A 25,255-nucleotide genomic window follows, 5' to 3' on the forward strand; every position below is an offset into this window, starting at 1 on the left:
AGATACAGTCAAAACTTCTCTGTCTCCCCTCTCCCCCATTTACATACCAAGAGAGAACACTGAAGATAGAATGAAAGTATCTCAACCAAGAAAATTAATTTAGGATACTTTCTTTGATGATGGGAACTTATTTCTAAATAAAACACAAGTACTCAATGTCAAACCCAAAGAAATCTGAAAGCAAAATTAATATTTTACAGCAACTAATGTTTTGTCTGCAGCATCAGCAAAACCAAGCATCCACCTGTTACTAATTTCGTATAAATACAAAGTCCACTGTGTTTCTGGGAAGGATGGTTAGTTTTTGGCAACTAACCAACTAACTTTGGCAAGTTTTTTGTGTGTAAGGATTCAAAACTATACCTGAAAAGATAATCAGAGGGCCCAGAGTGGGCACAAAGATCTAAAGCATGTTGATTATTTAAAACACCAAGTTACCAGAGAGTTCATGAGCTCTTATAAGTCACTGAAATAACAATTGACTATTTTGTATACATAGAGTTTGTTATGTGCACTCTGAAAAACAGAACTTGTTTGATTTAAGTCTAACGTAGTGATTTTACAGGACAGCTCTATTAGATTCTCCAGGCAATGCATAAATCTCTTATTTGTTTCTGATAATTTGCTTCTGTTTAGTTCAAAAGATGAGATAGTTGTTCCCATAGTTTTTCTATCACGGAGCATAAACTGGTGGTATGTAGGGTCTTTTGATTCCTTAAAAGGATTGACAAACTGAAAAAGTTTAAGAATCATTGGTCTAAAGTACCAGTATGAAAAGATATGTATCAATATGAAATCACTAAATTCACAATTTGTCAAACAAATCCAATATTCTTTTATGACCGGTGGTCAGAAATAAGTTTTGTGAGGCCGGGCGCGGTGGCTCACGCCTGTAATCCTAGCTCTTGGGAGGCCGAGGCGGGCGGATTGCTCAAGGTCAGGAGTTCAAAACCAGCCTGAGCAAGAGCGAGACCCCGTCTCTACTATAAATAGAAAGAAATTAATTGGCCAACTGATATATATATAAAAAATTAGCCGGGCATGGTGGCGCATGTCTGTAGTCCCAGTTACTCGGGAGGCTGAGGCAGAAGGATCGCTCGAGCCCAGGAGTTTGAGGTTGCTGTGAGCTAGGCTGACGCCATGGCACTCACTCTAGCCTGGACAACAAAGCGAGACTCTGTCTCAAAAAAAAAAAAAAAAAAAAAAAAGAAATAAGTTTTGTGGAGCTGACATACAATCTAATTTAGCCATTATTACAACACTGCCAGCAGCTCAGAGCACTAAGTCACCTCAGTAACCCAGTACTGTTTGGCCCATATTATCTATGGCTTTAATTGTGTTTAGATATGGTCTTCATATCGAATTTGTTCAGGATATGGGGCTTAATTCTAAATTTAAGAAAAGGTCTTCCAGTAGGCCTCCAAGTCACCAAAATAGGGTATCAAAAATTGCACATTTAAGCATTTTTATTAAAATGTTTATACATGTACATAAAATATTCTATCATGATACAAAACCCTGTTTAAAGTATACCAACAACTTATATCATTATAAATGAACCCCCAAACCAATGGATGCCTAAATTTGAGCACTCAGGAGACAAAAGAAGAAAGAAATATTTGAGAGACAACTTTATCATGGCATATCAATATTTCCTTATGTCAAAACGTATGAAATCTTTTGTACAAGGGTGTTAAAATTAATTTTGCCGGGTTAGTAATCTCCTAAGCGAGGTACCCTTTCAACTGGAGAGAGCACGGTGGAAACACAGATGTTGTAGAACACAATCTATATCACCCTGCAGTTGTTTCTGCAATTTTATGCCAAGGGATAAGATTGTACAAAGTGGTCTTCGGCCTCCGGTGATCAAGTAGGGTTGATGGATGCAGGTCCCTACCCTGCCCGCAGACGGGACCTCCAAACACAGTCAACCTGAGTCTCTCGGGGAGATGAGATTTTGACACCTTTGCAACAGTGTGAATCTGTGCCACGAGCAAGACAGATCTTACTGGATTAACACTGAACTTGTGACATCTCCACAAACTCTGGCAGAGAGTAATGCTACCCGTGCGGCTTCCGAACATCCCAAACTCCTCATTCTCTCTCCCTGCAGCTACCAGAGGTAAATCCTCTCCGCCCTTAGCTCTAGGAATTCCCCAACACCCAGAGAAAGGCGTGCCCCTTCCTTATCGGAGGAAATCATTCCCATTGCCTTTTGACAAACAGGCTGCACAGTGGCACTCACTGGCGCGCCCGCTGCGGGATCTCCCTCGCATCCCTAGCTCCACACCTTCCGTGGGAAGGAGGAGCTGCCCTGTTTCCCCCGTGCAAATCCGAGGTGACCTCACCCGTGTGTTCAGGTGAGGCCTCGTCCGGGCTGGGGACTCGGCCCGCTTTCGCCCCGCACCTCCAGGGGCGCCGTCTCCCCTGCGCGGCCCTCGCCTGGCCCCTCGCACTCACCAGGAGGAGGTTGTGCGCCACCAGGTACCCGAGCCGCGGGCTGCCCCGGACGCCAGGGGCCAGGCGCCCGGTGGCGTAGCCGTGCCAGGCCACCACGTAGGGGTTGTCGATGGTGATCCAGTACTTGACCTGGCCGCCGAAGTGGCGGAAGCAGAGCTCGGCGTAATCCCTGAAGTGGTCGGCCAGGACACGGTTGGCCCAGCCGCCGTACGCGTCCTGCAGGTGCTGGGGCAGGTCCCAGTGGTACAAGGTGACCACGGGCTGCACGCCCAGCTCCCGCAGCCGCTCCAGCAGGCGCCGGTAGTAGCGCAGCCCCTCGCGGTTGGGGGCACCCGCGCTGCCATTGGGGAGCACCCGCGCCCACGAGATGGAGAAGCGGTAGTGGGTGACCCCGAGCTCGCGCAGCGCCTCCGTGTCTCGGAAGACATTGTTGTAGCCATCGCTGGCCACGTCCCCGGTGGCCGGTGGGAGCGGCGTCTGGGCGCCCGACGGCAGGCCGGCGACCGGGGGGCCTCCCGGGGGCGCGGGGGGCTGGTGGGTGAACGTGTCCCAGATGGACGCCCCCTTGCCGTGCTGCCGCCAGCCGCCCTCGGTCTGGTAGGCGGCGCTGCCCACGGCCCAGAGGAAGCCGTCGGGGAAAGTGTCGTGGAAGAGGCCCGCGGCCTCCGGGGCGGGAGGGCGAGCGAAGCGGGCCCAGGTCTGCGCGCCGTCGCCGGGCTCGGCGCGCAGCCGGCGGCCGCCCAGGGCCAGCAGCAGCAGCAGCGGCGACAGCGGCGGCGGCGGCCGCGGGCGGCGCGGCGGGGCGCTGGTGGGCATGCTGCGCGGGAGCCGGGCGCTGGGGCCCCGCGCCGCGCCCCTTTATGCCCGCGCCCCGCCGCGCCGCCCGCCCCCCGCCGCGCGCCCACCCCCGCGCCCCCGCGGGCTCCGCGGGCAATGATTACCTGCGGGCGGGCGCCGGCCCCCGCCCTGGCACTGGGGGGCGGGGGCGCAGAGGGCGAGGGGCGCCCGGGAGGGGGCGCGGCGCGGGCAAGGTGCGGCAGGCGCCGCTCGCGGACGTCGGAGAAACCGCACCTGTTCCTCCCAGCTCCGGCGAGCCGCGCTGGGGCGTCCGCGACGCTCAAGTTCTCTGCGCCGCCTTCCCTTCGCCATCCGCGCGCTCCGGGGAGAAGCCGGGGAGCCGGGGTGCGTCGAGGAGGGAAGCGGCCGAGCGACCTTCCCCGACCTGGGCGCGGGGTCTTCGCCCGGCCCTCGCGGAGCGTCAGCGGGGGAGCACCTGTTCTCTCCTTTCTCCCCCTCCGAGGCCGGAGAAACTCCAGACCGACATGGCTAGAGCCCAGCGGGACCTGGCTGGAGTCCTAGAGGGAGGGCCAGTGGGGAGAGCCAAGTCGGACCTTGGCCGAGTGCAGAGGGAAGGGGTTCCTCCTTAGGTAAGATGCTGGCGTGGGGCGCAACCCTCCAGCACACAGGAGGGGTGGCCCTTGCTCGGCCTCCCAGTCTAGGAGAACTTCAAGGAATATAAGTAGATTTATGGGTTGCGTTGGGACTTTGCTTTACTCTCCCTTTTACTGTTACCTTTTAACCATTGCAAACCAGTACTTGTTCTTTAATGGGATCTCTCACTTCCCCGGTGAACTTGGTGAACTTCAAATCATAGTTCTTGATTGTTCTCCCGGAAAAAAAAAAAAAGAAAAAGACACAAACAAGATTTCTCCTTTGGGTAATATTTTTGTCATCTTTATTACCCTTTTGCATCTTTTTTCTGAATAATCACACGTTTTGGCTTTCAGCTCTGACTTAGCAAGTAGCTTATGTGTGTGAAGTTGTGCCACAACTCTGCTGGAGCCAGAGGTCCTGGGTCCCACATTTGCCACCTGAGCTGTGGAGGGAAAGAGGAGAGGGCGTTTGGGCCAAGCAACATTCCCATCCCCTGCACCACAATAGAGCCCTGACTTTTTTCCAGTTGCCAAAGAGCCCTGTTGACATAAGTTGCGAGCCACAGGATCCATTTGCTATGTATGCAAATAGGATTTGTGAATAACCGATACACATTTGGTGGGGAGTAGAAGGCCTGGGCTTCGTCCCTGTGATTTGGGGTGGGACTGTCTCTCTAAGCCCAGGTTTCCTCATCTATAAAATGGGGTTGCCTGTCCTGGCAGCCTCCGAAGCTTGTGAAGCTCAAATGAAACACTGTGCACAAAGGTGACGCAAAGATGGAAAACCCAGAAAAATGAAAGATGGGCAAATATCTACCTCTCTGTCCAGCAAGTTGTGCCTCAGTTTCCACACACCTGCACGTGTGTTGAATGACTAAGGTCCTCACAGAGGTACAGCCATTCTCCCCTGCAGTGATCTTCCCTGCACTATGTCATGAAAATTTAAGCCAATAAAGTTTTAAATGTTGCAGATGAAGGTACTTTTATTAATTCCCTTGAAATGTAAGCACAAAATAAATTTATTCCAGTATTTTATTAAATATTCCCAACTCAAGCTAGCATTTATTATCATGATTAGTAAAATTAAGTCATCAGACCGGAACAAAAACTTATTGCTATTCTGTTAAATGTGGCATTTACATTTTTCAATAAATGTGAAATAACAAACAATGACACTTCAGCAATTAAAAAAATTACACCACACAACTTCACAGTCACACTGTCTCCCAGCTACAATGTAAAAAGCTACAGCCGCATCCAACATCACATCTTCCTCCTAGAGCTGAAGATGAGAGTGATTGCTGGGTTGTAGCTTGTTAAGTTTCAATTAGAAATGCTTCATGGGTCTCGTGGAAAATAGCTTAGGCTAAGTATTCATTTACTGATATATGGTCTGTTTGCTCGGGGCAGATTGTATCTATTCCTATTTTTATTTAACCAACAAGAAAAAAAGATTTTTTTTAATTTTTAATTTTAGAGCAGTGATTAAAAAGCTGGACCAAGTTAACTAAATGCTTCACATTTGAAATCCATCTGTCTCTGAGGGGCACATAAAGGCATATGCATCTCCTAAGGTGGACATCAAAGCTTTTCTCAGAGCTGTTCCCAGATGATAATTCATTTAACCCAACAATAAAGATTCCATGATAATTAAACTTTATTTCCAGAACTTTCTGTTTATTACGGTTCTGTTCATGGTTATTAAGTTCTGGATTTCTCAAGTGTGAATAACTGCTACTGCTGCTTCTCATTTATTTGGTTTTATTTTGGTTTTTTTGTTTTTTACAACCACCTTCAAACATCTACATTGTTGGCTTCAAATGCTTTGTTCTCTGGAAGATAAGAGATTAATCACTTGCTGTGCTTTGAATATGACGGTCAAGTTATGGATGCATCAAAAGAAAGGACAATTTTTAAATTTACTTTGGTAAATTTGGTCGTGGTGATGATTTTCAGCAAAGGTGGTCATCAATCTGATCATCTTTTCCTCCATGGTCCATGTGCCTTCACCCAGGCCTTTCTCACCTCAACTCCTCCAACCGTGCTCCCAGGGCCATGGGAACCCTCCTCCAAGGGAGCAGAAGGAGGCTGGCTGACACACGTGGGCCCAAACACAAAACCAACCTGAGGAGCTCTCAGCTCACCAGTGAGATATTCAACCTCAACGAGAAGGAATTTACACCATCAATGACAATTTCACTGAACCACAACTCTGGGCAAGACAACAGTGAGGTGCTTGGAGACTTCAAAATGCAGATGACAACCCCTGCCCTCAAAGACAATGCTGAACTGGGGAGACAGGATAAAGAAAGATGACAATAAATAAGTCATTTGGTTCATTATGTTAAGTGTCACTAAATGATACGTGGAATAATCGTTACAGAAATTCAGAGGAAGGAGAAATTACCCTATTTTGAGTTGATTGGAAAAGTTTCACAAAGAAAAATATGACAATATTTGGGATTTAGAGAGGAAAACTAGAAAAGATACTTGGAGGCAGGGAATCCAGGGAAGCAAAGCATCAAAGAAAAAAATTTAAAAATGTTCACAGTGTATTTGTAGGGAAAAAAGATAGTTGTGGGTTTTTTTGCAAGGAAATAGTGGACTGAAAAAGTAGTTTGGGGTCAGATAGGAAAGAGCCTTTAATAGGTTTCATCATGACATCAATTCAGATCTACCTTCATTTACTCCTTAAACAAATATCTGTTTTGCGCTGAGCACTATTCTGGGTACTGGGAATGCAACAGTTAAAATAGACAAACAATCTCTGCCCTCCTCTTTTTATAATTAGTTAACCATTTAATTTTTTAATTGACAAAAATTGTATTATTTATCATGTACAGCATGTTGTTTTAAAATATGCATACACTGTGCAATGGCTAAATTGAGCTACTTAACATATGTATTACCTCACATACTTACCATTTTTGTGGTGGGGACACTTAAAATCTACTCTCTTAGCAATTTTCAAGAATACCTTATTATTAAATATAGTCACCATGTGGTACGATAGAACTCTTAAATTTATTCCTCCTGTCTAACTGAAATTGTGCATCCTTTGACCAACATCTCCCCACCGCAGCCATTGGTAACCACCATCTACTCTCGGTTTCTGTGAGTTCAACATTTTTTTTTTGTTTCACATATAAGTAAGACCATGTAGTATTTGTCTTTCTATGCCTAGCTTATCTCACGTAACATAGTGTCCTTCAATTTTATCCATGTCGTCACAAATGACAGAATTTCCTTCTTTTTATGGTGGAATAGCATTCCATTGGTTATATATACCACAATTTTTTTATCTGCTCATCCACTAGTGGATACCTTAGCTATTATGAATAATGCCGCAATAAACACAGGGATACAGATTTCTCTTTGGCATACTGATTTCATTTCCTTTGGATATATACCCATAGTGGGATTGCTGGATCACATAATAATTCTGTTTTTAATATTTTGAGGAAACTCCATACTGTTTTCCATAACAGCTGTACTAATGTACATTCCCCCCAACAGCACACAAGGGTTCCCTTTTCTTACATCCTCGCCAACGCTTGTTATCTTTGGTCTTTTTGATAACAGCCTTGGCAACTGGGATGAGGTGATAGCTCACCGTGGGTTTGCTTTGTATTTTCCTGATGATTAGTGGTATTGAGCATTTTTTTTTCATATACTTGTGGGCCATTTGTATGTCTTCTTTTGAGAACTGTCTATTCAAATCCTTTGCCTATTTATTAATCAGGTCTTTTGTTTTCTTGCTATTGAGTTGTCTGAGTTGTCTGTATATTTTGAATATTCACCCTTCATCAGATATATGGTTTGTGAATGTTTCCTCCCACCCCGTCAGTTGTCACTTCACTCTGTGGACTGTGACATTGGCTGTCCTTCCCCTCCTCTTCCACCAGTCTCCCCACTCTTTACTCTGTTCCAGCCACACTGGCCTCCTAGTTGTTCTTGGAACAAGCCAAACTTGACAGCCTTTGACTTGCCCTGCTCGGTCTCTGGAATGCTCTTCACTGGACCGCCTGCCCCTCCTCATTCAGGTCTTAGAACAAAAACCATATCCTGAGGGACGCCTTCTCTGACCCCTCTGTCCAAAGTAGTTACCTCCAGCCACTCCCAATTGGACTGCCCTGTTTTATTTTTCTCATAGAGTTTATGACCGTCTCAAATTATCTTGTTTGCTTGTTTATTTTCTGTATCTCCCACAAGAATATAAGTTCTTTGACAACAAGCATCTGGCTTTTTTTTCTTTTTTGCAGTGTCTCCAACACCTAGATCACCCTTTGCCCATTGTAGGTGCTCCACACATAATTGTGGAATAAGTGAGTGGACAAATGAATCCATTGGTAAGAGATGGATTGCCCTTCTTAAGGGCCGAAACAGAATGCTGAGACTTCTCAAACCACAGCCTGGCTTACGAAAAGAGGCTGTGATTGATTAGTAATGTCTGCCCTGTAAACAGGGAGGGGAAGTGGTCACAACAGCACCGCATTTCACATCTGATGACGGTTCTATGATAGGCCATAGCCCAAGCCTCCTTTGCTGAAACATCAGATAGGTCTGACAGTACAACAATAAATACAACACAGAACTGTGTAACTGCGGACTGGCTTAGGCGCCAGCATGCCTCACTTCTCCCAGTACACTTCTGACAAGCCCAAAGGGATTGAAAAGGAAGTGACACTGGGGTTCTGAGCTTCTCTGATCTAACAAATTCCTCATTCCATAGAAGTTTTCAGAACAAGCAAATATCAAGCACATTTCCATGAAATACTAGGGAGGAAAAAGGGAGTTGTTCCTACCCACTAGTATCCTCACTCTGCTTATTTGCAAACAAAACAAAAGTGAGAGTGGTTTACATTCCAAGATTCAAACCTATAAGGGCCCAGCCCAACTCAGGAACCACTGAAGGTTTTTGAGTAGTAAAGTTATAAGGGCAAACAGCAAGGTACCTCTGCTTATTTTAAGACAGGACAATATTAATTAAAGTCTATTGATTTGGGAGTAACACACAGGATTAATTGAAAGAAGAGATTCTGGAACCCAATGACCACTTTGAAAGCAACCACAGGAACCTAGATAATGAGGTTTATTGTGCCTACCTTGGTAAAAAAAAAAAAAAAAAAAAGAAGAAGAAAGAAAGAAAGAAAAGGAGGGGAAAGATACAGGCAATTTGAAAAACGACCAGTTGAATATGGGAAGGAAGGAAGGAGGGAGGGCTAAAAGATGATTTTGAGCTTATTTGAAAATAAAATGGTAAGACCAGAGATATACCTAAGTACATTAGAAGATGTAATTAATTTTGGCAAAAGATGAGTTCAGTGTTAAATACGTTGAATTTGAAGTGCCAGTCAAAGATATAAGTAAAGACATTAAGCACATAATGAAGATACAGAATTAAAGCTCAGCAGGCAGTTATAGCCTGGAACTTTGGACCAGACACTTTGATACTAGGATAGTGGGTAAGGCAAAGGTATTAAAAAAGAAACAACTAAAAGTCAAGGGCTGAGCCTTGGTGTACGTCTCCATTGAGAGGGGTGGACGGGGTAGAGTAAGAAGGTTCAAAAAAGAGAACTCACACAGGAGTCCCAGGATAAAGTTTTTTTCAAGCTCAGGAGATGAGCATTTCAAAACGGAGATGATCCAACTTCTTGAGAGAAAACAACTGACCTAGAAGTTAGTCCATTTGATGAGCTTGGAGACAGATTTTTCAGTTGTAATGAGGACGGAAGCCGGGTTACAATGTAAGGCATTAATGAGAGGCTGTAGGAGGCAAAAAATAAAACAAAGGCCACAAGTATACGCTCTCCTGAGAAGTTGGCCAGTGGAAGGAGGGGGAAAGGATGTCACTCATGGGGTTAGCAGAATTCAGAGAAAATTTTTTCAAGATGGGGAACTCTGCACATGTTTGTGCACAGAGGAAAGCTTAAGGAAAGGGGGAACTGGCAGTTTCGGGGGAAACATGAAGCAAAATCGCATAGCTAGCACCAGCTGGGATCTAAAGTAGTGCTGATTGTAGACTTTTAATGTCCCAAGATATTAAACCTGGAGATATTAAAAAGTCCGTAACAACAAGAGGATGCAGCTGGAACGCTGCAGAGGTGGAGAAGGGAACATAAGCATATTGAGGTGGTGGACAAAAATCTACTAAAAAGGCAAAAAATGGAGCTCCATAAAGGCTTTAAGATAATTGCAAATGGATTGTCAGGAAGGTGCAGTTCTGCTGAGCTCTCTGGAGCTGAAGCAGACCACAGAGTCACTGGATTGGACTCCGGGTTGCTTCTGCATCCTACAAAAACTGACTGCTCCTAAATGGCCCCTATCTTCCAAGTGCAGCAGGGAGGCTGAGGGTTTGGATCCACCAACCCCAACCCCCTGTCCTGTCCTCCTAAGTAACACTGTTGCTGCCATAGACTGACGCTGGTTTGGACACCAGCTAAACACGTCCTGACACAAGGCTTATTATGTCTAGAAGCCGGAAACATGCACATCAGGGACTTGGGGCATTGGGTTGCTGGAGTCAAGATGTTTTGACTCTCTTTGTCTCTCAAAAATACCCCCGATGCAATGAGGAGAATAAGAGGCATGGCTATTTTCAATGAAATTGAGAGGAGTTAGTATATGGAAAGGGAACAAAGATGTGGCTGGCATGTGAGTTAGCTGAGTGAGATATGCATGAGAACCAAGGCGATTTACCCGGCATCACTCCAGAAAGGGTCAAGATCTGAGATACTATGACAGGAGACAGGGAGGCGAAGGCCTAAAAGAACAGGAGCAATTATAATACGGCCCAGTTTACCACTCTTGCCCACCATAGTCAGGCACTACCCGTCCCCAACCCCATAGGTCCCTTCCCAGGGGGAAAATAAATACCCAACCCTAGCTCCCTCTGGCTTTCAATATGAAGGAAGAGAAATACCCAATTCAGACTTACTATAAGACTGAGATCCAATCATAAGACTGTAGAATAATTCCCCTTTTCCAACACTTTGCTCCCTCCTCCTTATCGTCACATCAGTAGGGCACATGTATAATAACAAGGGATTATAGCTAAAGCCTCAGACTCTATTTAAGAAGAAGTCCCTAGGGAAACCCAAAGATGATAGAAGAGACAAAGACAAGGACTATAGAGGACATTTTAGCCTCTGACCCACAATTGCAACGAACGGTAAACACAGCCTAACTCCCAGCCACATAAACATGAAACCTCACACGAAGGGCCTATCTGCCTTTAATCTGATACACCATGTCCAGCCCCAGCCTTCAACAAAAAATCATAAGGCATGCTAAAAGGACAAAACAAACAAACAAACAAAAAACCAATCTGAAGAGACAATGCAAGCATCAAAACAAAACAAAACAAAATTAACGGGAAAAAAAAAAATGAGGTAAGTACTTCTCCCAGAAAACAAGATTATGTGATGCAGAAAATGTTACCATAGTATACTACTTGAAAATTACACATTTACACTTAATATGAATGTAATAGAGAATTGTGATTATAACTCTATTGGGCGGTTGCACAAATGATTCAAGAGAAAGTGGTAGATGTATTTTTTTGTTGTTGTTTAAATGTGGAGGTGAAATACCAAGAAAAAACAGTTAGAAGAGTTGAACGGGGTAAAACCAGAGGACTGATGATTTTTCAATAAACCTTTCAACATTATTTGACTTTTTAATTTGTGTGTAGGTTAAGGCAAGTGCATGTCAATAACTCATTCCAAAATGTGGAAGGATTATATCTTCCTAAAAGGAGAAAGGAAGAGAGGTGGGTAGAAGTACAAAGAGACTCAGCAGCAGAGATGAAGGCTATAGACAAATATATTTTGAGGTGAGAAGCTGACAGGGGCTGAGGGGAATGACAGGAAACTTAAAACTAATGGCTTACATCTTCTTGTAGAATAAAAGATTAAATCAACTGCTGAAAGTGAGCAAGCTGAGTGAGTATGAAAAAAGTAAAAGAGCCACTATAGTGAATTTCCTGAATAGTCAATAAAAGATGATTGAAACATCATTAAACAGCAGGATAGAAGCCACACAGTATGCATTTTTTAAAGTAACTGTCTATATAAACCACATTTATCTCAAATGCCTTACACAGTATTTCAGGTTGTCTATATGCCAGTGTTTAAAATCCACAATTCTGGAAGAAATCCAAAATTTGTTACCTCTCACCTAAATAACAAAACAGATACACTTCTCACATAACACAAAATCAGACTTGCTATTTCTTTGAATACAATCACTCTCTTTTGTTGATTAGGAGTAAGGGCAAGAGTTCAGAATTTGGGTGGCCCAATTAGCATCCAGCCCATTCTCACAGATTGCTGCTCTGTCCCTAGCTGTGGGCTTGAAATTGGTGTCCTGAGTCATCAGGGGATATCGGCCAGAACAGAGTACATTAATTAGTTGGAATGTTTCACCAGCATAGAAAAATAGAACAAAAAACATCATCCTCCAAGTATGACTAATAAACGTGGATGTAGGGTATGAACCCTTGACCACGTGACAGCAGAGCTGCCTACACATCCTCGCCTGGCAGTACGACGCCTGCACCCTTTTGGTCATCCCCATAAAGAGGGAACCTGAAGATCTTGTTTTTTCAGCAAGAGCTTCCCACATGGCCTAGGTTTTGTTTTTTTGTTTTTTCTGATCTGTATAGTTTACTTCCCACATTGCAAGTCTTGTTGATTCTGGGCTTGTGATTCTAATCGGGCTCCTCTTCCCCTTGTTTACTGTCCCCATTTCCTAGTGCTTGGCCCCCTATTCATCTCTCTCCTGACAGCCTTCTTCCGAGAGCTGAAGGAAAAATCAGAATATTTTACTCCAAAGTGTATTTCTTTGACACATTTTGAAATGTGCTGCTGCAGGTCCAGCAGACAGAAGTCACTCGGCAAAGTAGTAAAGAATCTGCCCTGGCACAGCGAGGCTTTTCCTTATCCTGTCAAAGAGAGAGTAACTGAGAGTCTTTAAAGATCTAAAAAGAAACATTTACCATCTATTCTCTGTGAGGGCTGCATCCAGTAAGGTTTGCTTCATATAACAACGTCGCTTGTGCTAGCCAAGTCTCTTCCTTTCTCCTTCCTGTAAGCTACCTGTCTTGCCACTGAAACCTGTTTTGCCACAATCCAAGCCCCCATTCTTCATAAACTTGTGTACCTCACTGGGAAGTTGCATCTTCATTCTGATTCCTGTGCATACACATTAAATAAATTCGTATGCCCTTTTCTCCCATTAATCGATCTGCCTCATGTCAGTGATTTTTCAGCAAACTTTTAGGGCTTCAAGGTCCTTGGTCCCTACAAACTCAACTTCTTCCCTGGCTTCAATCATGAGAATGACTCGCAAATTTAAGTCTCTCCAGCCAGGACCTCATCCCTACCCTCCCAACTCACACTTTCTGCGTCTGCCCAGCAAATCGGTTGGGAAATATCAAGGCTCCAACTCATCATCAACATATTTAAATGGGCAAAGCACACAAAGAATTAACATTCGAACAATCAAAGTGTAAACATGAAAAATATTGAACATCATTAGTGATAAAAGAAATGTACATTATGCAAAAGTAGTCCAGGAAATAATGGAAAGAAGAATAAGGGAGGAATTTACACTAATATAATCAAAGCAATATATTACTGAAATAAGAATAGTGGAAACGCAATAAAACATATTAGAATGTACTAAACAGCTCTGGAGATATTTGTGGTAATTTAGCATAAACTAAAATATGGGCAAAAAATGATTTTTTTAAAAACCAGGGAAAATGGCCATTCATTCAGGAAAAACCAAAGTTAAATCCAATTCACATCATACTAACAAAATATTCCCAATTGGTTAAATAACAAAATTTTTTAAATGTATAAAAATACAAGAAAAATGTAGGAGAATATTTTTATAAACTCATGGTGAAGAAAGCCTTTCACAGCATGAAGCAAAACCCAGGTAACATAAAGGAAAAGACTGACAAAGTTAACCGTAATTATAGACCCTATTAATAGAATTAGAGACAAATGACAGACTAGGAAGAAAATATTTGCAAAGGATTAATATCTGCTAACAGAAAAGAACTCAAACTCTGTAAGATATTTTAAAGAGATTTATTCTGAGCCAATATGTGTGTAACCACAGCCCACCCAGGGGCCACACCCAAGAAGTCTTGAGCAAGTGGTCCCAAGGTGGTTAGCTTACAGTTTGGTTTTATGTATTTTAGGGAGACAGGAATTGCAGGTAAAATCATAAATCAATATATGGAAGGTATACATTGGTTTGTACTGAAAAGGCAGGACCTCTCAAAGTGGGGGTGTATAGGTCATAGATGGATTCAAAGATTCTTTAACAAAGATTGTCATATCCTATAACAACAGTAGCAGCAAATGCCTACAGATACATGTGCCCAGTGTAGCACTGTGTGAAATAACAATCAATAGGGAAATCCCCCATGCCTACCAATAGTAGAAAATTAAATACAGTATTTTGCAAGTTTGGATTCCTTAAAAAAAAATCTCCTAGTTTTAAGATATGACAAATGCTTACCTCTAAGGCACGGATTAAAGGAGGAAATTTCTTCCTATGCTTTTTATTTTTACTTTATAAATACTTACTCCTCATCTCTCACCCCTAAGGAGAAAAAGAAAAAGAAAAGGAAGAGAGAAAACAAAGACAAATATGGGCCAAATAATCACATTGGGATTAACTCAATTGTGTGGTGCCGGAGGAGGTAGACACCAACAAAGATTGATGCTACATGTGTGGTCACAATCACTGGTCTCACTAACTTTTCTTTTCCAACTCTGTTTATCTCCCAGAAGAAAGGATTTGGTGCAATACATGTATTATAATACATAGAGAAATTGCAAACATGGAACTTATATCTTATAAAGGCAATTGTCAAAAAAGAAAAAAATGGAGTCGAAAAGGAGACACAGGTGCAGAGCCAAGGGAAGAAGGGGAAAGAGAGAGGCCAGGTCTTGGTAAACATTTCCTGGGCCATTGAGTCTCTCCTGGTAATGGGGGCATCCAGCCCTTGGTGGTTTTCAGTTCCTGGAGCTCAGCCTCCATCGTGTTTTGAAAAGCATCCCAACCATTCTGTGAGCAGCCTAATATCCGTTATTAAACATATCTTTTTTCCACTTGGGCCACCAGAGTGGGTCACTGTCAGTTTGCATCTGACAGTGACCAGTATACTTACCATATGGTTTTATCCAGCCTCATAACCCCAACTTAATAAAAAAAAAAAAAAAAACCCAGCATCTTTGACCTAGAAGAAAGCTTAGGAGTCATATGGTCTGAACTCCCACCCACGTGAGTGTCTTCTCTAAACCTCTTCTGCCTCTGCCTAAACATTTCCTATAATAGGGAATTTGCTACCCATACCATTGCTGAGCAGTTACAACAGAACAAATATGATTCCTTCTATAGAATCTGCTCCATTGTATCTTCTACCAGGGAGTCTTTGTTCTGTCCCCAGGAGCCACACAGAGCCGCTCGCTTAGAGTTGTGTTCCACATGGTTTGGATGAAGCACATGTCAACCTCTCACGCTGAAAAGTGCTCAGTAAATATCGGAAGATCATTCATTTATTCATTCCTCCAAACTTTCCTCCAAAGCTTTAAAACACACACACACACACACACACACACACTCATACACAGTTGGAAAAACGTATACTAAGATTTTGCCTTGAGTAATATTTATTTTTTTCATATTTCCTCATATTTTCTAATATAAAAACACAATGACTATGTGTTCCTTTGGTTAACAAAAAATACACATTTTCACAAATGAAAAAAATTATTTAGCCTCCAAACGTAGCCCTCCTGGTCATCCCCCTCTTTCCTTCAGTGGTGCCAGTGTTCTCCCACCTCTAGGCTTAGCACCTGGGCGTCATCTTTCATTCTGCCGCTCCCTCGACTCCTGTATGCAATGACCACATCCTGTGGGTGCTTTCTGCAAAACGCCTCTTGCATTTGCTCCTTCCTTCCTTCCTTGCACACCTCCATTCTCTTGCAACTACTGCCAAAGCGCCCCTGAAGGCTGGCTTCCTTCCTTTCAGTCTCTCCCTGCTCCAGTCTCTGCTGGTGAAACTTGTTTGTGATCCTGCTTGAAAGGCCTTTTAGGGCCGGTGGGGTGGCTCACTCCTGCAATCCCAGTGCTTGGGGAGGCCAAGATGGGAGGATTGCTTGAGGCCGGGACTATGATACTCACCTGGGCAACATAGCAAGACCACGTCTCTACAAAAACTTTTTTTTAAAAATTAGCCAGGAATGGTGGCATGCACCTGTAGTCCCAGCTACTCAGGAGGCTGAGGTGGGAGGATGGCTTGAGCCCAGGAGTTTGAGGTTACAGTGAGCGATGATTGCACCACTGCACGCTCCAACTTGGATGGCAGAGCAAGACACTGTCTCTTACACCTCCCCCCTCAAAAGAAAGAGCACCTTCTCCAGCTTCACTTCCATCTCCACAGGAAAGTTCCGAGCAGCCGATTATCTCTTCCTGGGCATCCCTTGTCAAGGACGGAGAATCAGAATCGGGATGACACACGTATTCGAGAATGACTCATTTAGTCATTTCTCCAAGGGCAGAAGTTGAGTTTCAAAGAATGAACATATCTTGAATCATAATAGCAAATTATGAAAGCAGGCACGGCGGAGAGCAATGGGAAGGAAACAGACAAGGAACACTGTGGGAAGCAGGAGTCCTCCTTGCTCCTCACCGCCTCTTCCGGGCAGTGTGGGCACCATCTTCCTGGCAGCCCCCAGGACTTTAAAGGACTGTAGCGTCTGCATTTCCTCCCCATTACAGCCTTATAAACTCCTCCTCACTCACCGACGACTTCAGCTCTGGACTCGGGGCCCCTCCCTCTATCACTACTCTGTTCCCCGTGCAATGATGACAACATTCACGCAGACTGGCTCTGCAACACTCTGGCCTCTGAATTCACTTCCAATGATCCTGGCCTCCAACCTGCTTTTGCCACAGACTCCCATGTCATACCCTGGATTTCGTCATCATCAATAACTGAATTGCCTCTAAAATCTCAGATTCAAGCGTCCTACTGTCTAAACACCAGCTGCCCCCTTTCCATCATATTTCCTCTAGCACTTCCCAGGCAGCTCGTCATTGACCCTGCCATGACTGGTAATCCCTTGACCCCACTGCCTCGCAACTGGCCTTCACCCTGACCCCACCCATGGCCTCACTCCCCTCCTGACAAAGCTCAGATTCCTTTGTCTACCATTATAATCACTTCCTTGCATTCATTCTCAATGACCTTACCCCCTCCCTCCAAAACACTAGCCTGGCAAAAACCCAGTCCTGGGTAAATCCAACTCTCAACCTTCTCCTAGTCCACCCTGAACAGCTGGACAGGACTGGAGGGAACACCACCACGCTGCTGGTGTGTTTTAAACTCATCACCACGAACCACAGATGGGCCTTCAGCCCAGCCCCCCTGCACTTTCCCACGTCCTTTCTCTCTCCCGCTCCCTCACTCACACCTCTCTTTCTCCAAGCTCCAACACCTCCTCCCCCATTCCTGCTCTCAGATGCTGACCTTGCTGCTTATTTCACTGAAAAAACAAAAGTAATTGGAGAAAAGATTTCTGGAGCTCCCTCAACAAATCTACCAACCTATGTGCATCTATCTGTGCTTCTGCATTCTGCCTACCTTCTTACAACAGCAGAGAGACTGCTCTGCCCTGTCCTGGGTCAACCCTCTTCTTGTCGCTGGATTCCCCATCCCATCCCCTCTTGATAACCAAGCACTCCACTCTTGAAATGACCCACCTGTCTCTTCCACTGTCATTCTTTCCCTCTCTGCTAGAAGATCATCTCCATCCACAAGCAAATACATCACCTTGGGCGTGCTGTATAGAGGTACCACACCCCTACAGCACCCCCAGTTGCCACTCTCAGCAACGAACCTCCTTGAAAGAATGATCTATATTCCTCTTTCCATTCTCTTTCTCTATTAAATCTAAAATATTTTTAAATGTAACATTTGATTTATAGGAAAGAATACCTCTGACCCTTGAAACAACGTGGGAGTTAGGAGTACCAACCTCTCATGCAGTCAAAACTCCATGTGTAATTTTTGATTTCTTAAAATCTTAACTACTAATAGCCTACTGTAGACCACGATCCTTATCGATGACATAGAGAGTTGACTGAAACATATTTTGGATATTATATGTATTGTATACTACATTCTTACAATAAATAAGCCAGAGGAAATAAAATGTTATTAAGAAAACCATAAGGAAGACAAAATATATTTACTATTCCTTCAGTGGAAGTGGCCCGTCACTAAGGTCTCCATCCTTGTTGTCTTGAGGTCAAATAGGCTGAGGAGGAGAAGGAAGAGGAGGGGTTGGTCTTGCTGTCTCAGGAGTGGCAGAGACAGAAGGAAATCTGTGTATAAGTGGACCACAATTCAGTCCCCTGTTGTTCAAAAATCAACTGTATATGAAATATGTATGTAAGACATAACACATATTAACACTAATCTAGTGAATCCACGTGAACCTGTCACACACCCTGAAGATCACCAATGGCTTCAGCTTACACCATGAGCTGCTCCCTTATCTGATCAGGCTGCCTCCCAGTGACAACCCCGTTTCCTCTCGGAACCATCCTCATCACGCTTTTAGTCAACTCCCTGAAGTCACTGATGCGGGAATCATGAATAATGTCTATGTCGCTAAATCCGATGGTTAATTCTGGCTCCTCGATTTAATTAATCTCTCAGCAGCATTCACAGAGCTGATTACTCTCTCTCTCTCTCTCTCTCTCTCTCTCTCTCTCTCTCTCTCTCTCTCTCTCTCTCTCTCTCTCTCTCTCTCTCTCTCTTTTCTTTTTTAAAATCCAGCCTTGGCTGGGCACGGTGGCTCACGCCTGTAATCCTAGCACTCTGGGAGGCCCAGGCGGGCAGATTGCTCAAGGTCAGGAGTTCAAAACCAGCCTGAGCAAGAGTCTACTATAAATAGAAAGAAATTAATTGGCCAACTAATATATATAGAAAAACTTAGCCGGGCATGGTGGCGCATGCCTGTAGTCCCAGCTACTTGGGAGCCTGAGGCAGGAGGATCGCTTGAGCCCAGGAGTTTGAGGTTGCTGTGAGCTAGGCTGACTCCACGGCACTCACTCTAGCCTAGGCAACACAGTGAGACTCTGTCTCAAAAAAAAAAAAAAAAAAAAAAAATCCATCCTAAGTTCTAATATGATACCCTTTCCTTTTTGAAAAAAAAAATATTTGAAAACAAAAGCTTTGAAGTCATCCTTTTCTATTTCTTGAAATCCTCATCCAGTCCATCAGCAGGCCCTGTTAGCTGGACTTTCACAATATATGCCCAAATCTGACAGGTGCTCGCCATGGTCCCCATGCCACCCTCAGCCCAGCCACCGTTAACTGTGACCTGGACTGCTCCAATCACCTCATTGATCTGTCTGCTTCCATTCCAGCTCCCTGACTCCCCAAGCAGCAGCCAGAGTGATCCTTTCAAAATGTCAAATTAATTATTTTCCTGTTCAGTATCCCCCAGTGGCTTCTCATCACACTCAGAGGAATTCTGAATCCTTGATGTGACATGCGAGGTCCTATCAGATCTAGATCTTGCCACCCTCTTGGATTTCATCTCATGCCATTCCTCTCCCCATGCCATATGGGCCTCCTGACTCAGCCTTAAACAGATCAGGTACACCCTTAACTCAGGTCAGCACTTGCTGACCCTCTGCCTGAATGCTCATCCCTAAATATCTGCACAGATTGTTTTCTCACTATATTCAAGTCTTAGGTGTCATTTCAAAAAGAGATGCCTGGACCACGTGACCTCAAATAGCATCCCTCATCTTGTCACCCTCTACCCATTTATGGAGCCTTGGTTTTCTTTATCTCATGTTATACCTGACGTTATGTTATACTACAGGTTCTCAAATAATGTCGTACCATTCAATGTCATTTTGCTATAACATAAATGAGAAAAAAAAATCTCTTTCCAGCCTGGGGCCACTGTCTGTGTGGAGTTTGCATGGGTTCTTCCCATGTCTACGTGGGTTTTCTCTGGGTACTCAGTTTCCTCCCACATCCCAAACATGTTAGGTTAAGTGGCATGTCTGCATTGTCCCAGTGTGAGTGAGGGTGGGGTGTGTGAGTGCGCTCTGCCATGGGATGGCGTCCTGGCCTGGGCTGGTTCTGCCTCAGCACCCTGAGCTTCTGGGAGAGGCTCCAGCCACCCACGACCCTGAACTGGAATAAATGGGTTAGATAATGAGTGAATTAATAAACACAAATTATCGTCAAAAATTTGTAAAGTCTACAATAATCACACAAGTGCACGACAATAAACCACGTGCTAGGAAAGTGCCCAGCAAGCCTGCCAGATTTGTGATTGTTTTTGAATTGCACGGTGGCAGAAGGTGCTCCTTACAGTTTTTGCTTTGTAAATATTTGTTCTTTGATTTAACCCACCACCAAGACCATCGTCACTCACGGATTCAACACAAATTGGATAAATAATTATCCGACCTGCTTTTATTAACCTTCTTAAATGTACATATAGCTCACATTCATTTCAATGTTTAATATTAAAAATGTTTTGGTCTTTATTTAGAAGTTTGGTTATGTTTTTTTGTGATCAGAAATATGCCATAGGAACTTAACTCTTGTTTATGTCAATTAGCCTATGGTAACATTGATTTTGTTATACGTTGTCATTTCTGCTAAAAGTCAAAGTTACCAAGAACCTATCAGTGATGTTAAATGAAGACATAATATACATTCGTTTGTTTTTCTGTGTGTTGTCTGTCTCATCCTGATAAAATAGAAGTTCCACGAAAGCAGAAAATTTGAAATGCTTGGTCTTGTCTCTTAGCTGGTACCTGGCATATATTAGGCACCTAAATATTTGTGGAATGGCCTAGAAACCAGGACTTCCGGGTCCTGGTTATCTCTCTGAGACTTCAGGGCTTTATCATGAGAAGACAGGGGAGTGATTGGAGAAGAGTTGTGAGGCAGTGAATGGACCACTGATCATCAGTCCAACCTAGCTCTGGCCAGACATGCCAGTAGTGTTCATGCTGGGCCAAGGTGGGTTGGTGCTAGGCCATTAGGTCACATTGCATCCCTAAATAGCCCCCCGAGCTTTAGAGCCACTTCAGGACTCATATCTCCTCAAGGTGTTCTCTCTCAGGCCCAAGTCAATCTCCAATTCTGAGGAGCAGGTAGAGCACTCTAGATACTTTCTTTCTTGAAAGTTCTGTTCATTTTCAACAATATAAAATAGGAAAACATGGCTGCTGGGAAAACTGGATAGCCACATGCAGAAGAATGAAACAAGACCCCTATCTATGGCCATATATAAAAATTAATTCAAGATGTATAAAAGCTTTAAATGTAAGGCATAAAACAATAAAAATTCTAGAAGAAAATTTAGGAAAAACTCTTTGAGACATCAACCTAGACAAACAATTTATGACTAGGACTCCCAAAGGCAAATATAGCAACAACAAAATAAATAAATGAGACTTAATTAAATTTAAAAAGTTTCTTCACAGCCAAGGAAATACTCAACAGAGTAAATAGACAACCTACAGAATGGGAGAAAATATTAGCAAACTATACATCTGTTAAAGGGCTAATATCCAGAATCCACAAAGAACTCAAACAAATCAACAAGACAAAAACAAACAACCCCATTAAAAAGTGGACAAAATACATGAACAGACACTTTGAAAAAGAAGACAGACAAATGGCCAACAGACATATGAAGAAATGCTAACATTGCTAATCATCAGGAAAATGCAAATTAAAACCACAATGAGATGCTACCCTACCCTTGTCAGAATGGCCATTATTAAAAAGTCAACAACAGAGGCTGGCATGGAGGCAGAGAGAAAGGAATGTTTCTACACTGTTGGTAGGAGTACAAATTAGTGTAACTTCTATGAAAAACAGTATGGAGATTCCCCACAGAAATAAAATGTAGAGCTATCATTTAACCCAGCAATTTCACTACTGAGTATCTTCCCAAAGGAAAAGAAGTTATTTTGTCAAAAAAACACTTGCACCTGAATGTTTATCACAGCACAATTCACTATTGCAAAGATATGGGATCAACCTAAGTGCCCATCAATTCATGAGTGGATTAATAAAATGTGATATATATAGATATAGATATATAGATATAGATAGATATAGATATAGATATCATGGAGCACTACTCAGCCATAAAAAGGAATGAAATAATGTCTTTTATAGCAACTCCGATGGAACTAGAGACTATTATCCTAAGTGAAGTATCTCAGGAATGGAAAAAAAAAACCACATATACTCTCTAATAATTGGGAGCTCAATGATGAGCACACATGGGCACAAAGAGATTTAAAGATCACTGGAAATCAAGGAGGAGGGAAAGGTGTACAAACTTACCCATTGGGTACAGTGAACACTATTCAGGTGAAGGGCACACTGAAAGCCCTGACTGAAGCATTATGAAAGGTATCCATGTAACAAAAACATTCGTACCTCCTTAATATTTTGAAATTTTAAAAAAGAGAAAAAAATAATGCCAATGCCTTCTTAAATTTATTTTCCATACCTTGATAAAAATGAAGACTGTCTCAAGAGACTGAATATCGTGTTCCCCTGCAGAGGAGAACTGGAGGGAATTGGGGGCAGGGCATGGCTTTGCACAGACCCTCTCTGCCCACTTGGCCACAGCAGCTCCTGGATCCTGTTGCTCCTCATCCTACGGTCAGCTGCAGCCTCTCCAGGCTCGGGTTGTGCAACCTGAGGGAGTGGGACGGCTTCCATTAGCTGACCTCTCACTTCAGCTGCAAAAGCCGCTGGGAGAAAGCCTGGCCAGTGAACCATGGTGGGCTTCTCCTCCTTCCTCTCCATTTACCACAGGGACAGACAAGTCAGGGGCAACTTTCCATACCTGTAGCAAGGAAGTCCCTTACAGTGCTCTGGCGTTGCCCTCTGGGGCCAGAAAAGATGTTCACAAGTAAGAATGAACACGTCGAGCTCGTCATCTGATCAAGGAAACAAGATGAGTCCCTAACCAGACACGTAGAAAATATGAGCAAGCGAGTGCTAGCACAGCATGCACTCAACAGAGGAGAGAGGAATAAATAAACGGTGGCTTTGTTCTGGAAGCTTTGCTTGTTGGAAGCCAGCCCTGAAAGAATGTGTGAGTGATGACCAAGAGAAAGAGAGTGTTCAGATTCAGAATTTCCCCGCGAGAACGTGGTGGGGAAAGGGGACAAAGAGTGAGATGGGTCCCAGTGGTGTTTACAGGCCAGGACGTCTGCCTTCCCTGCCGGAGGCCACGGGGGCCACACGTGCTAGTCGTTCCCTTGACCTAGCGCGATGAAATAAAATCAGAATAGAGAGGACAAAGCGAACTGATTAAAGAATAAAGTCCACATTTGTTAAGAAACTAAGCATTTTAAGATACACTTAATACTTATTAAAGGCCCTCCAAAATTTACTAAAAACATTACAAAAAGTTAGTTAATTGCCTGGATTTGAAGTTTTCTATGAACATCTCCTCTTAGACTTGCCATCACTGTTTCACAGTTAGGTTCCAGACGGACCACAGAGTCTTTTAACTAATTTTGTCTAGCTTGTATTATAACTAGTGATTTGGAAAATTGTCGTGTTTGACTCACCTTTTTTCCATATGTTTGCTAACCATACAGTTACAACCTCTGTGTTTGACAACTTTACTTTAAAAGGAACTACAAAACATGCTCATTTCCCAACACATTTCCATATAACCATATTTTCTCCACAAAGTCAAAGCCAGGTGACTCACATGTACTTGCCACACTGGGAAAATATGATTGAGAAATTAATGAGATGTGGTGGCTGCCTCCCCACATTTTTAGCCTAGATTTTCTAGTTTCCGATATAGGTCCCCCTTGAAATCAAATTATTATTAAATTAAGAGGTTTTTGAAAGCTGTTCTAAATATTTAAATGAGCCTAGCAGAGATATAATATATACGAAAAATGAAACTAATTAGTCCTGATAAATATTTGCCAAATTGAACTAGTGTAAGTTGTACCTAGCATGAAAAAAGCATATGATGATTTAAAATTATAAAGTCTGCTACTATTAACACAACTATGTGAGCAGTTCTAAATGGAGCCAAATCTGTATCATATATATACACACACACACATATAAAATATATCCTATTATATCTTGTAGTTCTCCTTCTATACAAGCCATCATTCATTCATTCATTCATTCAGCAAATATTCATGAAATGCCTGCTATGTGTCTGGTGCCCGACAAAGTTGCTACATGTAGACAAACAAAGTAAAGCCACAGTGTGATCTCTACCAGTGAGGCAGAAAAGGACAACCCCACCTTCTTCTCCAAAGAGAAGCTCGGCCTCCCCAGCGCAGGCCGCACCACCCACCTCCACGGCTGGTATCTCACTTCTGCCAATGCCGTGGAAGCAACGGAAGGCTGGCTGGGCCAGGTGGGCGGATGTGCTTGCTCCCTCTCTCCCGTCCCCGTTTTCACACGTCCAGAACTGCACTCCTGACTTTCCCTTCCAAACCTGCTCTTTCCCCAGCTCAGAGGGTGGCAGCTCCACCCTGCAGTGACCCAGGCCAAAACCCTTCAGGTCGTCTCTGCCTTTTTACTTTTCCTCAGACCCCATATCCAACCAGTCATGAACTCCTTTCAACTTTTCAAAAATTATCCAGAATCCACCTGGATCCTCCTCTGCCACTAGCCTGGCCCAAGCCACCGTCCCCTCTGTCCTGGTCACTGTGGTATGCTGCCCACTGGGCTCCCCTCCTCTGCCCTTGCCCTCCCACAGCCTGTCCTGACAGCGCGGCCAGAGTGACCTACCCAAATCAAATCGGATCATGTGACTCCTCTACTCTGATCCTGAGAACAACGCCCCAACGTTCTGCAAAAAAAACCCAAAGTCCTTGTGATGGCCAGTGAGGCCCTACACGGTCTTCCCCTGCTGGTCTCCCCGCCCCCCTGTTCCGTCTGCTCCCCTCCCCAGCCCTCGGCTCCTGTTCCCTCTGTACTTGCCCTTGGCTCCTGGTCCCTCTGTCTGGGGTCCTCATCTCTGGGTGGATGCATGGTTTGTTCCCTCACCCTCTTCATGTCTTTAGTCAAATGTCACCTTCTCGGGGTGGGGGGGAGGGGTGGGTACCTTATCTAAAATTGCAAATTCTCACTCAAACATTTCCTATTTATTCCTCTGTCCTCCTTTATTTTTATTCCTAGCATTTATCACTACCTACACATAGCACTAATCTATGCGTCTTGTTTAATGACGGGCTTCCCCACTGGAAGGCATATTCCATGAAAGCAGGAATTTTTCTGTTTC

General features: G+C 43.8%; 1 protein-coding gene across 1 annotated transcript in view; it reads right to left on the reverse strand.

The window, feature by feature from the left end:
- KL (klotho) overlaps window positions 1-3,288 on the reverse strand; it is a 48,769-nt gene extending 45,481 nt beyond the window's left edge. The window contains exon 1 of the mRNA XM_012752159.2: window positions 2,461-3,288. Coding sequence (XP_012607613.2) covers window positions 2,461-3,276 — 816 coding nt within the window. The 5' untranslated portion in view covers window positions 3,277-3,288. The remainder of the gene's footprint in view (window positions 1-2,460) is intronic.
- Between the last annotated feature and the right edge of the window lie 21,967 nt (window positions 3,289-25,255).

Source organism: Microcebus murinus, chromosome 13 (genome assembly GCF_040939455.1).
Source record: "Microcebus murinus isolate Inina chromosome 13, M.murinus_Inina_mat1.0, whole genome shotgun sequence".
In the NCBI taxonomy this organism is placed as follows: Eukaryota; Metazoa; Chordata; class Mammalia; order Primates; family Cheirogaleidae; genus Microcebus; species Microcebus murinus.